At 34.7% G+C, this 14246-nt stretch overlaps 1 protein-coding gene across 1 annotated transcript in view; it reads left to right on the top strand.

Moving 5' to 3' along the window:
- Window positions 1-14246, top strand: part of LOC129224884 (venom peptide isomerase heavy chain-like) — a 55297-nt gene that overhangs the window by 25273 nt on the left and 15778 nt on the right. The window contains exon 4 of the mRNA XM_054859429.1: window positions 9731-9834. Within this exon, the coding sequence (XP_054715404.1) occupies window positions 9731-9834 (104 nt within the window). The remainder of the gene's footprint in view (window positions 1-9730; window positions 9835-14246) is intronic.

Genomic DNA, 14246 nt, shown 5'->3' on the forward strand with positions numbered 1-14246 from the left:
TATGCAAATTGATAGTTTCACTGAATTCTAGTATTTTGGCGATATACTAGTTATCGTCATAAGAAACTCCGAAGTACTTTTCAATGGCATATAGTTTTTTAAGGTTTACTGATTCATCGAACGAATAGTGTTGTGCATGCTTTTGAATTAAAATGTAATATTGGAAAAAAAAATAATTCGAACGTTTATGCAAAATGCATTTTAATTCTAGATATCACCACAAATGTTTGAATTTCTAAATGATCATTCTTGCATTTTCTGAAATATATGGCAGCAGCGTTTATTGTCACTGTATCGTGTAACATCTTCAAATATTTTCCACCGAGAAGCCATTACTTCATTTTAATAATAGGTGAAGATGTATTTTCTAAAAAATAGAGACGTTCTCCTTTGTTAAGACTGTACTTCTATTATCTTAATTCTTAAACTTGGATTCTTGTGTTGAATGCACATTCAGCAGAGTACTCATTTTGCTTTACTCACCTTTTTTCTTTTAAAATAATTCTTTAAATTGGAAGTTTTATAAAGATATAAAGATTTTTAAAAAAAGTATTTTTTCTAAGTAAACACAAGGTCTATACAATGTAGTTTTACGGGTATTTTTCAACCTTTATATTTTTAATCAATATAGAATTCAAAATTGTTCATGAAAATGTACATTAAACTAAATAAGTTTTAAATATTAGCAGTCATTTTTAAAATGTTACGTTAGTCACATGCAAACTGTTACGTTAGTCACATGCAAACTGTTACGTTAGTCACAGCTCAAATGTTACGTTAGTCACACTAATTATTTTATATCTACTGATACTGAAATAAATATTTTGCACTTTTTAAGTAGATATGACACAGCTGTAAGAAATAAAAAAGTGCTGTTTGGTTCAATCATCTGGTTTAGTTTTTAAGCAGAAAATAGCACATTTTCGTGACTAACGTAACGTAAATATTTTCAGTGAAATAACCAAACTAATTAAAATACTTATCTTATAGTGCATGCAAAAAGAACAGCCAATTTTATTGGGCTAACATCTAATCATTTGGAATAAACATAGTTCTTTTAAAAATTTGCAAAAATTTTTACATTACACAAGAAAACGTAGACGCATGTTTTTTGCACATGCTAAGCCTTCTCTACAACCTCGCACGTTTAGAGCCAGAAGAAAAACATCGAATGAAATTTTTGCAAACTGTTACTGGATTTATGTACTAGAAAGTATGCTGAATGGAATGATAGGTCACAATTAAGGCTTTGTGGGAAAAAAAATTCTGAGGTTGAGGTTGACATTTCTATGGAATGACCCTACACCACATCAGTTGATGAGGATTTTATAGTATTTTAGCATATATTAGTTTTTTCTTTACGTTATGCTCATAGGATAAGAACTCAAAATACAAATTTTCAATTCAAGTTACAGCGGTCCTACTCTGTGGCAGAAATACATGGAAGCTAACTAGACAGCAAGAAAAAGAGCTTGATGCCTTTCAAACTAAAAGCCTGAGAAAAATATTAAACATATACTGGCCAAATAAAATATCGAATTCAGACCAGTACAAACGTACAAATTGCAAGCCGATAACCACACTGATAAAAAAAAAAGCACAGATAGTCATGGATAGGACATGTTCTCAGAATGCAGGCAATAGACCCTACAAGAACTGCTCTCACGTGGACCCCTGATGGCAAGAGGAAGCGCGGGCGTCCAAAACTAACCTGGCGTCAGATGGCCATACAAGAAAGAAATGCCTTTGGTTGGCCAAGCTGGGAGAGTGCCAGGGAGGTGGCATTAAACCGGTCGGATGGAATGCCACGCTAGTGGCCTCATATTCCACTAGGCGTTAAGAGAATCAAGTCAAGTCATAGGATAAAAATTTGCAGTATCCGGGCTGTAGTAAGTAAGTTCAAGCCAACAACAGTTTTTACCTGAAGCACCGAATCATTTTTTCTGATGACTTGGATGCATGCATCTGCCTGTTCGTCCTAATGCGATTAGAATGATTCTTCGACCAGATGATTTAACTTTTTCAATTAAAGAAATAGTGGAAAAATGAGTTTGGGATCTCATACTGTACTTAACTAAACAATAAATATTTAAAACGCACGTAACACAATCCTTTGAAGCTTACTTCTAATAAGAAGTAAAATTGTTATTGATAATAGAATTATTGAACAGATGAAGCACTTCAACTACCTAGGATGTGACATCATCATTGACCACGACAATGATGTCCAAAACAAACTAGGGGTTTAACACTTATGTGAAACTCTTACAAGAACCCAAAAGGGAAAAACGAGGAAGGAAACACAACTGAATTTCTATAAGGTTATGGCGGTGCCAACCTTACTATATGGCTCCAAAACAGGGACTTTGAACACTGAAGAAACTAGTAGATTCAAGCAGCAGAGATGAAACATTTGCGATCACTGAAGAACTGCACTATCCTAGACAAAATAAGGAATGAATCTACATTACAGATATTCAGCCTCTCTCAATGAAAAAATTACAGAATATCGTAACGATTGGAAAAGCCATGTTCGACGTATGACACGACGGAGACTTCCAAGAGCTGCCCTTTATTACAGACCAAGCGGCAAACGAGATCGTGGTAGGCCCAGGAAACGGTGGGGCGACTAAGAAGCCGGAACAGGCTACAGTTTGACCATCGATTACATGGAAAGACTAATATCCGGTTTATAGGTAGAAATGGACGTATCTATTAGTTTATAGGGGTGTTAATTGGTTTGTTTCAGATGTGCACTTTTGCATCTCTATTATTTAGCCTTAGTTTTGTAAAAATGAAAATTTGTTCGCAGCAACATTTTTTAAAACTAAAGTACATTCGATCTCTATTCTCACGGGAAAAGTTGAAGGGATCAGTGGATAAAGGTGTTAACTGACATTTAAAAAAAAATCGAGTTTCGTTGATGGATGCAAGTTTAAAATGATTATATTTCATATAAGCTAGCATTGAAAGTCCTATTCTGTGTATTTCCAGAGATTCCAGATGATAAAGGTGTTATCTAACATAAAACCGTAAATTTTCTAGTGGTTAAAAGTGTTTAGGTATGTTAACACCTTCATCCACTAGAGGGCACCGTTTTTCATAGAGTTAGCACCGTTTTTGATTTGAACGTTGGCAGCAAACAGCTGTTGAGTTGATTCCTCCTGACTGATCTGTTTGTTTACAGTACTTTCTGAACGTGATTTAGCTATTTTCTTGTAATAGTCTTTTGCGCTTTATTGTGATAATTAACCTAAGATACATTTTGTCAAGAGAAATAATCTAAATTCAGTATTGATGACAGGACTTCCATACTAACTGAATTCAATAAACTAGATGTGAATGCTAAAATTTGTACACTTTTTAATAGCACTGAAATTAATAGCATTAAAAGACAGAGCAGCACAAGTTCTAGGAAAAGAAGGGCAGCTTCATACAAATATTATGTCACTTTCGACTGTCAAACTATAAATATTTGCGAGACAGCCATGTGCTCTTTGTATGGTATTGGGAGAAAAAAGCTTGACATTATAAAAAACAGTATTGCAAATGGGTTGTCAGCACCACTACCAGATAAAAGGGGCCATCACAGTTTAAGACCACACAAAGTGGAAAATGATGTGAAAGCATATGTAATGGAGCATATAAACAGTTTCTCAGCAGAAAGTTCACATTATTCCAGGTGCAGCAATCCAGAAAATACCTTTCCCCTCTTCTCAGCACCACAAAAATGTATGCCTTATATATTGAACGATGTAACGAAACTCACCAACGAGAAACTTTTTTTGTCAAAGAGTGGACATACAGAAGTATTTTTAATAGCGAATTTAATTTGTCCTTTTCACAACCAAGAAGCGATAAATGTAGTACATGTGATTCCGGGAATAATGATGAAGAATATGAAGAGAATTTCAAAGCTGCTTTCGAGTCAATCAAATTTAATAGGGAATATGCAAAAAGTAATAATGGTACTGCTTTCATTACCGTTGACTTACAACAGACTATGCCGTTGCCGAGATTAACAACATCAAAAGTCTTTTACTTGCGTCAGATGTAGTTCTGTAATCTAGGAATACATATAATTTATAAAAATGTAGCCAAAGCCACATTTTGTACATGAACTGAAGACGTTGCCCATCGAGGAAGCTCAGAAGTCTGTAGTTCAATTTTAACGGCAATAGAAACAGATAATGAGCTGAAAACAAAAGACGGTTTAATAGTATGGAGTGACTCTCATGCTGGTCATAACAAAAACTTTGCAATGATCTGCCTCTATCAATTCCTTATATTAAAAGGTTATTTTGAACCAATTGACCACAAATTTCCAGAAACACTACATACATATCTAAATTCAGATCGGGATTTTGGAAGAATTGAGAAGGTTCTTAAAAAACACGAAACGATATATGTACCAGATCAGTATCGGGATATCATCCGGAGTGTATCTCGAAAAACCAAAGTGATTGATATGACAAACCATTTCCGCCATACTGAAATGCTTGCAACAATGTTAAATTTGACAAACAAGAAGAAAAATTGTCTACAAGAGAAAGTTAGGTTTAGGGATGGGATCAGATGGATTCAGGTTGAAGAATATGGATCTTATATATATAAGGAAAGTTATGCTCAATCTTTACCATTTAAAAGAGTAGTTTTACTACGAAATAAGAAAATAGCAAGTCCACTAAATACTAGTATTCGTCTTCCTAGAAAAATGGGTAAAACAGGAACTATAACAAAGGAAAAAGCTCAAAATCCCAAAGAGCAACAAAAGTTTGTTCCAGAGGAACATCAATGCTTTTACAGCACTGTTATAAATGGAAGTGATATGTAAAGGACAGTAAAGCTTATAAAAAGTTAGTTTACTTTATTTGGTTATTAAATCCAGAATATTGCGATGTTTTCTTAAATTTATAATTCAAAAAATGTGATTCAAATACACTGTTAAAAATTTTCCGGAAAATTTACGGTAATTGTTACTGGCATCCATGTTGCCAGTAACTATTACCGTAAAAATCAAATGTTACTGTAAAATTTTACGGTTTCCTCGGTAGGCCACAGCAACCAATTGGCGCTGGGATCGCTTATTTCTCCGGTATAAATTACCGTAAAAATCAGCGATGCGTTAGTCCGCCATTTTACAGTAACAATTACCAGAAAATCTTCCTGAATTTTTAACAGTGTAGATGTTAGTGTATTTTATTACCATCATCCATTGACATGATATGAAAAGTTTGATCCGAAATTTAGTGGATGAAGGTGTTAACTACATAAAAGTGATAAAAAAACTCATTAATTGATGGTTTTCACAGCTGATCATTTTATAATAGATATTTCAAACAAAAAACTAACATATGCTACCAAAAGAGAAACATTTTATCTATTGCATAAAAAATACTAGCCTTTGAACTTTGACTGCGTTTTTCTCAAAACAAATGATTTGTCAGTTAACACCTTTATCCACTGAGCCCTTCAGTTAATTGATTTATTTATTCACAACGAAGTTTTGAGCTTACCATTTTACTTTTACGTTCCTGAACGAAATGAAAATATTTTATTTTCTTTTTGTTGTTTGCATGGTAACTATCTTTGTTTCCCCTTACTTTAGTTCTGAGAATGCAATAAATGAATAAGGCACTAGTGACATTATAGAACGAGTGTATCAATATCCCATCTCTATTTTCCCATGTTCCCTGCTTGATTGAATCAGATGGAATCGTCTTTACTTGGCAGATTGCCAGATTACATACAATCCGTGGCCAAACAGTATATGATTAATCCTTGACGATGATGATAATACAATCCTTAGGACTCTCAACAAGTTTATGAAGTTACCTCACTTTTCTTAAATTTCCATTAAAAGGCTAATTGATTGAAAAAATCTGTACTTCGGTATTACTTGGTACCATTACTTTGCTGCATGCATTTAAGGTACTGAGTGAGAAGCAAATAGATGTAAGTGCCAAAATTGAAAATGTGGAGATAGGCAATACAAATGGTTGTTGAACCTCTCCTCTGTTTTAGGGCAAGAGATAGTACTAGTAGCCCTGGATGGTGTCGTTACACAGCGTGATTTAGACATTTTTTACTTCTTTTTACAAAAAAGGATGTATTGTATTCGCGAGAAAATTTTCACTCAAAAATCGGCCTTAATTTCCATTTTTCTCACCCCCGAATGAATGTTGAGTTTTTTTTTCGACCCGATCACACGTGGATATATGCCTCGGAACGTGCAGACACCCGAAATATCCATTTTGACGACCCCCGAGCTAATTACAACGAATTTTCTCGTGACGTCTGTATGTACGTATGTATGTGTGTATATATCTCGTATAACTCAAAAAAGGTACGTCCTAGAAAGTTGAAATTTGGTACGCAGACTCATAGTGGGGTCTAGTTGTGCACCTTCCCTTTTGGTTGCATTCGGATGTTCCTAAGGAGGTCTTTTACCCCTTTTTGGGGGGAAAACATTGTTAATTTCGATGTAAACTCAAGTTGTGTTATAATTTGTCGGACACTTGGCGATATATCGCCAGTTTTGGTAGCCAAGTTTTTTCGCCAACTTGACAACAAATTTGGCGATTTTTTTCTTTTCTTTTTTTTAAATTTGGTTTCAATTTGGCCACTGTTGGTGATATTTAGAGAGTAAACAATTGAATCACATTAAAATTGCCAATAATGAGGGAAATGACATTAAATGTGAGTAAAAGGAAGTCATGTGATGCACGCATCAGCTCGTTTAATGAAAGCCTACCAAGGACCGGAACTGTAAACGCGTTTTACTCAAAACTTGAAACTGTCCACATACATCCCTTTGCTTCTCATTGTTGCTTAATTACCTACTTTTAATTTTTAGCTTTTTGGTGACGTAAAGCTTTTGACTTATCTCCTGATGTTTTCAAATCTATGAATTTACTTTTCTCATTCCCTCGGAACCTAAAATTGAGAATCATTGCGATTGCAGTATAACTTTTAGTATCAATTAATCTATGGATTGAGACTTGAAATCTTTGAATTTTTTTTTCAGAGAGCAGGCGGCGTTTATTCCGTAAAACACGCTGAATACGAAAGAAAGAAAAAACAACAACACGATATTTTTGAAAAAAAAAAAAAAAAACTATGTTAATATTTACGAGGGTTGATCCAAAAGTAAGTTTCCCATCAATGTTACATCTGTATTGTATCTGTATATACGACTACAGCACTGCCTATTCTTATTGAAATTTACATCGTTCAAAAGAAAAAACGTTCTTCTATTTTTATACATAATCGCCATCTTTTTCTGTGCATTATTGTCGACGGTGCCCTAACTGTATCGAGTGTCACAGAACTCCACCGCCAACCCGTTAAGAGGAAGCGTTTTATCCCCTTTTTACTTCCTCTTACAGAAAAGGAAAAATTGTATTCGCGAAGAAATTTTCACTCAAACATCGGCCTTAATTTCCATTTTACTCACCCCCGAATGAATGTTGAGTTTTTTTTTTCAACCTGACCACACGTGGATATATGCCTAGGAACGTACAGACACCCGAAATATCCATTTTGACGATCCCAGAGTTAATTACAACGAGTTTTCTCGTGACGTCTGCATGTACGTATGTATGTGCGTATGTGTGTATGTATGTCGCATAACTCAAGAACGAAATGTACTAGAAAGTTGAAAATTGGTGCGTAGACCCCTAGTGGGGTCTAGTTGTGCACTTCCCTTTTTGGTTGCATTTGGATGCTCCAAAGGGGGTCTTTTGTCCCTTTTTGGGGGGAAATCATTGCTAATTTCGTTGTAAACTCAAGTGGTGTTATAATTTGGCGGACAATTGGCGATATATCGCCAGTCTTTTGGTCGCCAAGTTTTGTCGCCAACTTGGCGACAAATTTGGCGATTTATTTTATTTATATTATTTTTTAATCTGGTTTCAATTTGGCCACTGTTGTTGATATTTAGAGAGTAAACATTGAATCTCATTAAAACTGCCAATAATGAGAAAATGACATTAAATTGAAGTAAAAGGAAGTCATGTGATGCACACATCACATTTTACGTCGTCGTCGCTCCGGAAACGTTGGCCATCAAAGTCTTCCTTAAACTTAGGAAACAAGTGGTAATCACTAGACACGAGCTCCGAACTGCAATCAAGAACGGAATGGTTTATTGACTGACATGTCTTACTCTGGCGGTGGAATTCTGTGACACTCGATACAGAAGTTAAGGCACCATCGACAATAATGCACAGAAAAAGATGGCGATTATGTATAAAAGTAGAAGAAACGTTCTTTCTTTCCAACGATGTAAATTTCAGTGAGAACAGACAATGCTGTATATTTGTAAAATCGATGGAAACCTTTACTTTTGCTCGACCTTCGAATATAGTGTTTCTCAGTAGTGTTGGCGCTCAGCGGAAGAGTCAAAAACATCAAATTCATAAGAAAATGGGAGGGCAGTAAACACGATCAGCAAATGAAGTCGTCCACAATGTGCTCCTTATCGCAGAGTTTGGCGCCAGCCTTGAGTTGAAATTTATTTCTTATTGGGAAGAAACAACGACGATTCACGAAAAAAATGTTTCGCCAATGCTATATTACCGCCAGAGCCTGAATACCGCAGGGGCGTGTGGGGCACAGGCCCCTCCTCTTAGATTTCAGGGGGGCCAAAATCCCTTAATTCATCATATTAATTAAACATAAATAATGATTTCATTCAGAATCTGGAGTACAATGATATCATTGATAGTTTTTGCAAATGCCAAAACAAGGAAAAAATCTATTTGTTGATAAAAATTCCCCTTAAAATGTGATTTCTTTGCAAATCAGAAAACTACTCCAAATTTAGTCTGTATTTACTATTAAAAGTTATATCATAGATCATTTTGGTATTTACGGTTTGCTGCAACGGGCAAAGTTTCACCACATTTATATATTTATCGTATACCACTATACCTCTTTTACTTTTTAAATGTATATATTACTTTGTGATATGAGGTACCACCAAATTTAGTATGGTTGTGTAAAAACGCAAGTATCAAAATATTTTATTGCTTCAACTTATAAAAAAGCTGGAATGGGGAGAGGGGGGCAGAAAAATGAATTTCGTGCCCTGTGTCTTCAAAAATCTTAGTGGGGGCCCTAGGGGGCCCTGAAATGGAAATGTGCCCCATGTCCAATGTCAGGATCATCGTGCTCTGATTGTAGCAATCTTTGCTTCTCTTGTTTCCAACTGTCTTTGAAGTAGACTCATCCAAGGACGAACACCAACAATGCTGAAGTGAACTATAATTTCATTATTTAGTAAATTACCGCCCATTAGCCAGGGCTAAAGCAGAAAAACGTGAAATACACCGCCAGCTCAATCATTTCCAGCCGAGGTCGGCAGTTTCGTGCTTTTTAGCACTCATCAGCCTGGCATAGGAAAGTGACAGAGCTGGAGATGGAAAAACCTCTTAAGGAAGCCAAGAGTGCGAAACAAACTGGTAGCTAATACAGGATTAGCAGACCAGACGAGTGACCGAAGCAATGGTTTGGTTCAACTCGAAGATTGAACGCAAGGCAAGGTATATTCAGTAAATTACCGCCCATTAGCCAGGGCTAGTGCTAAAAAGCACGAAACTGCAGTCCTCGGCTGGAAATGACTGAGCTGGCGGTGTATTTCACGTATAATTTCATTGCTTGTTATTTCCTTACGTGTAGCGCCCAATTACTTCACGTATTCAATTGTTTCATTCCTTTCTGTGATCAGATTTCCCTTCAGAAGAGAGATGCCCGGGGAAATTTCTTTCATGAATGCGGTGGAAGTATTTTGAATGAAAACTGGATACTCACAGCCGCACATTGTGTTCCAAAGTAAGTAACCTGCTTCTTGTAGGTGAAATACTTTACTTTTCTTTTAAACTTAACACTGTCTAAGAGGTTTCAGATCGTAATACATTTAAGCTAGTTTCTCTACCATCATTTTTAATTCGCAACTCCAAGAAAATATAGGGGGTGCTACAGTCACTGTCTAATGGCGGATGAGAAAGGTAAAACACACAAATGCCGTAACTTATAACTTGCTTTGACGCTTAGTGAATGACAGTAATTTTTCAACGTGTTTGTGGGAAGCTTTTTTTTCTATTCTTCTGAAATTACATTACACCACAAACTGTCTGAAGCCTGTAATTTAACCCAAAGAAAACACGTGGAATGGAATATTTTAGCTTTTTCTTTAGTATTGTTAATCACCGCAAGGTAGCGTATTCGAGCTCTGCAGTTGCGAATATCTCCCTATTTGGGCTATTATTTCACCAAGAAATTAATTTCTAGGAATTATGTTATATCTACGTAACATTATTTCATCTAGAAAAGTGGTGCCCAACCTGCGGCCCGCCGACCACATCCGGTCCGCGGAGTTGATCCGTGTGGCTCGTTATTTTGTTCAATGTTACAAATTACAAGGCACGACCAGTGCCAACAAACTTGGAGCCAAATATTCAGAAATTGGTTTCTGAAAAACATGCATTTGATAAAATAAGCACAAAGTAATTGATAACAGCAGTTATTGGCTGTCTTTCCTTTTCCATATTTTCCCATGTCAAATAGAAAAGTCTGAAATATTTCGAAAAGTGTTCTGGCTTGCGCGAGAATTATTTTATTGTGAGGTACGACCTTTGGGCAGAAAAAGGATGGACACCACTGATTTAGAGAATATAACTTATTTCTTCCCACCTTCTCACTCTATTGCTTCTCACACCAAAAATATAATTCCCCATTAGTAATGTTGGGTTTGGGAAGAAAAATTTAAAACTGCACAGAAAGAAAACGTTTCAAATCGCCATTATAATGCTTAAAAGTAAAGAAATCTAGATAAATAAAATAGAGACTATATATATGTGTATACTAGCTTTTACCCGCGGCTTCACTCACGTTGATGTAGTATAAGTTCCCACTTAAATTAGAACAATAGTACAAAAAACTTCCCATTTCGCAAAGAGAAAAATTCACAAAAGTCTCTATTGGAATGGTCTCTGTCAGCGTTTTCAAATAACATTTCCCTTTGATGATCTCAGTCATGATTATTTCAAAAAATATTCATCAGTACAGGTCCGATAGGATTAAAAAAAAAAAAAAAAATAGAAAAGCAAAAAAAAAAAAGAAAAAAAAAAGAAGGAAAGAAAGAACAATTTTCTCCATTGTCGCCATTAAAATAGGGGCATTAATTCCACAAAATCCTAATTAGCATCATTAACCCTTAAAAATACACACACACAAAAAAAGAAGAAAATGAAAAGTTTCATAAAAATTTTAAATAATTCGCCAATTTACTAACGTAGTCGCCTGGTAAATTTGAAGATAAAAAAAGAATTTGTTGGATTAATTTACATTTTAATAGTAGTTTTAATTTTATTTAAGGGTGTTGTTTCATTAATTTGGCGGATTAATTTTTACTTCAATACCTCATAGTACTTAATGATCTTTCTACCAAAATTAATTTGGCGGAGTTTTTACATTTTAATGCAACTTTTGCAATGGCTCTAGCGCCAAAATTTTTGAACACTCGTCCCGAACGCGTTATTATAACTTTTCCTATCAAAAAAGTTTTGGGCGGCGAACTCTATTTCATAACTTTATTTAGTTACCAGATAATTGTGCGAAGCAAAAATGCCCGGCGTTGCCTGGGTCTGTAATAATTATGAGAAACAATCGCTATTTTTATCCGTTTTCTGCTGTAACTGAAACAACTCATAACACACCGCTTTGACGTGATTAAAAATAGAGATTCTTCCTAACCCATAAAAGTAAAATGGCAATAAGTATGAAGAACAAAATAGTACTCTTTTAGAAACGAAAAAACGATACTTAAGCATATACAAATTTGAGGAATTTCCAAAATATGAAATAAAATTTCACCTGTTTAAAAAGATTTATCTTTTTTTTTTTCGAACTTAGTCTAAAACCTTCTCTATATTGCTATTGAAGTACAAACTTTTTAAAAACATAGCCGCCCGTAATCCCTTACTGCGATTTAAAATGTTATTAAATTTGCATTTATCGTATTGGGATAACTTAAATGAGGCTCCCCCTCCCTACTTTGTAAAACTGTGTATTACTAATTTTCATCGAAGAGATAGTGTCGCCAAATACTGAGATACTTCTTGTGATTATAAAATGTTGCTACCCAAAATGTTTCCAATAAATAGTAAAAATTTGGCAATTGTTTGAAATTGTGCTCAAAGACAAATGAATGGAAGTTTTTATGCTGTTTATGGATTTGCTTGATTTAATTGGCGAATAATTTTACGTGTTAACAAAATTAAAGAAAGAAATATCAAAGAAATGGCGATATTTGGTTACATGGTGAAAACCGAGAAACAGTATTGCGTATTCTTTAGCTTCACAAACAGCAACAGTTGAAAAAATTGCCAAATGCCTTAGCTATTGAAATGATTCCACAAAAAAAGTTTGGCTAGATTCCTGCTGATCGATTAAATCCCCAGTCAACACAAATAAAAAAAAAACGCATTAATTGCCTCAAAGTTGCCTTAAAATGGAAAATAATCAGCCAAATCCATGTATTATTTGCCAATCTTGTGCACAAATCTTACTTCAAGATTTGACTTGAGAAAAGCCTTGAACAGACACGAAAAGCAAAGATAGTCAACAATACAACAATTGTCGCTATCGACATTGAGTTGAGATGATACTCTAAATACTGTACTGAGTTGAGGAAAGCCTTCGAACATGGAACTAAAAAGCTCATAACTCGTTTTTTATTCTACTTAGAAATTTGGAACAGGTACCATCTTCAGCAGAAAAATCAGAGCTTTCGATGGACATATATGTGCAAGTATTTTTTCATCCTCATATTAGAGAATTTACACGAAAATTGGGTTATATTGCCCCCTAGGGGGGTTCTGCCCCCCATAACGGGACAAAAACTACCCTATGTGTTATTTTGATGCATAAGCTATGTTATTGTAAAGTTTCATCGAAATCCGTTCAGTAGTTTTTGCGTGAAAGAGTAACAAACATCCATACATCCATATAGACAATTTTCGCATATATAATAGTAGTAAGATTTATATGTGTGTTTTTATATATGTGTGTATATATGTATGTTTCCTATACAAACCCACAGTTTGCGTCGGATCTGGATCAAATTTGGCAGGAAGGTACTTGGGCACGTAAGGGGGTTTTCGAACGTCAAAAAAGTACCTAACCGGTCGAATTTTAATTTTAAAACCTGGAAATGGCATTTAAAAGGCTTTTTCTGCCCGAAATAATTATCTGACCAGTTCAATTTTGGCGCCATTTGAAAGCCCGCGAAAAATACCCAGAAGGTTCATTCATTTCCTTCGAATTGCAAAAAAAGAAAAAGAAAAAAATAGGCTGTAAAGTCACCGAGAAAAAATTAAAAAGTATCATAAATCTAGTGGAATAGAAATTTTATGTCCAAAATTTATCGTTTGCGCGATCTCATTTTAAATTAGCATAAAAACAATTCAGAAGGTTGCCATTTTTTTCTCGACTGTGACTTAACAAAATTTTGTTTTTGTTTTGAGATAAATTATTTTACTTTTTTTTTTGCGAGTTATCTTCTTTCTTTTTACTTCCTTTTACAAAAAAGGAAGTATTGTATTCGCGAAAAAAATTTCACTCACAATTCGGCCCTTAATTTCCATTTTGCTCACCCCCGAATTAATGTTGAGTTTTTTTTTTTTTTTTTTTTTTTCAACCCGACCACACGCACATAAGTGCCTAAGAACGTATAAACACAGGATATACCCATTTTGACTTTATCCGAGTTAGTTACAACGACTTTTCTTGTGACGTCCGTATGTACGTATGTATGTATTTGCATATGTGCGTATGTACAGTGGCTCCCAAAAGTGTTCGTACACCTACGATTTTCAATGAAATTGGCCATTATCTATTAGTTAGAAATAATATTTTGGAATAGGAATTTTATTATAAGATCTATGATCTATTTTTCACAAAACTACATGAAAATTTTTAATAAAACATTAAAACATAATTTTTAAAAAATCAAAAACCAAAAATTGCCGGAAATTTTATTTCACAAAAGTCTTCGTACACTTTGAAAAAATGTCAAAAAATTGGTAAATAATCTAACTTTTTACAAAGTTATTATTTAGTAGAATATCATGCAGTATCAACAACAGATTTTAAACGTCTGAGAATAGATTTCATTGTTTTTTCTTTCTTTTTTGTGCAATTTCTGAGTAAGTGTTCAGCCGCACTTCCAGTCTTACTGTTTC

Source organism: Uloborus diversus, chromosome 6, assembly GCF_026930045.1.
Source record: "Uloborus diversus isolate 005 chromosome 6, Udiv.v.3.1, whole genome shotgun sequence".
Taxonomy (NCBI): domain Eukaryota; kingdom Metazoa; phylum Arthropoda; class Arachnida; order Araneae; family Uloboridae; genus Uloborus; species Uloborus diversus.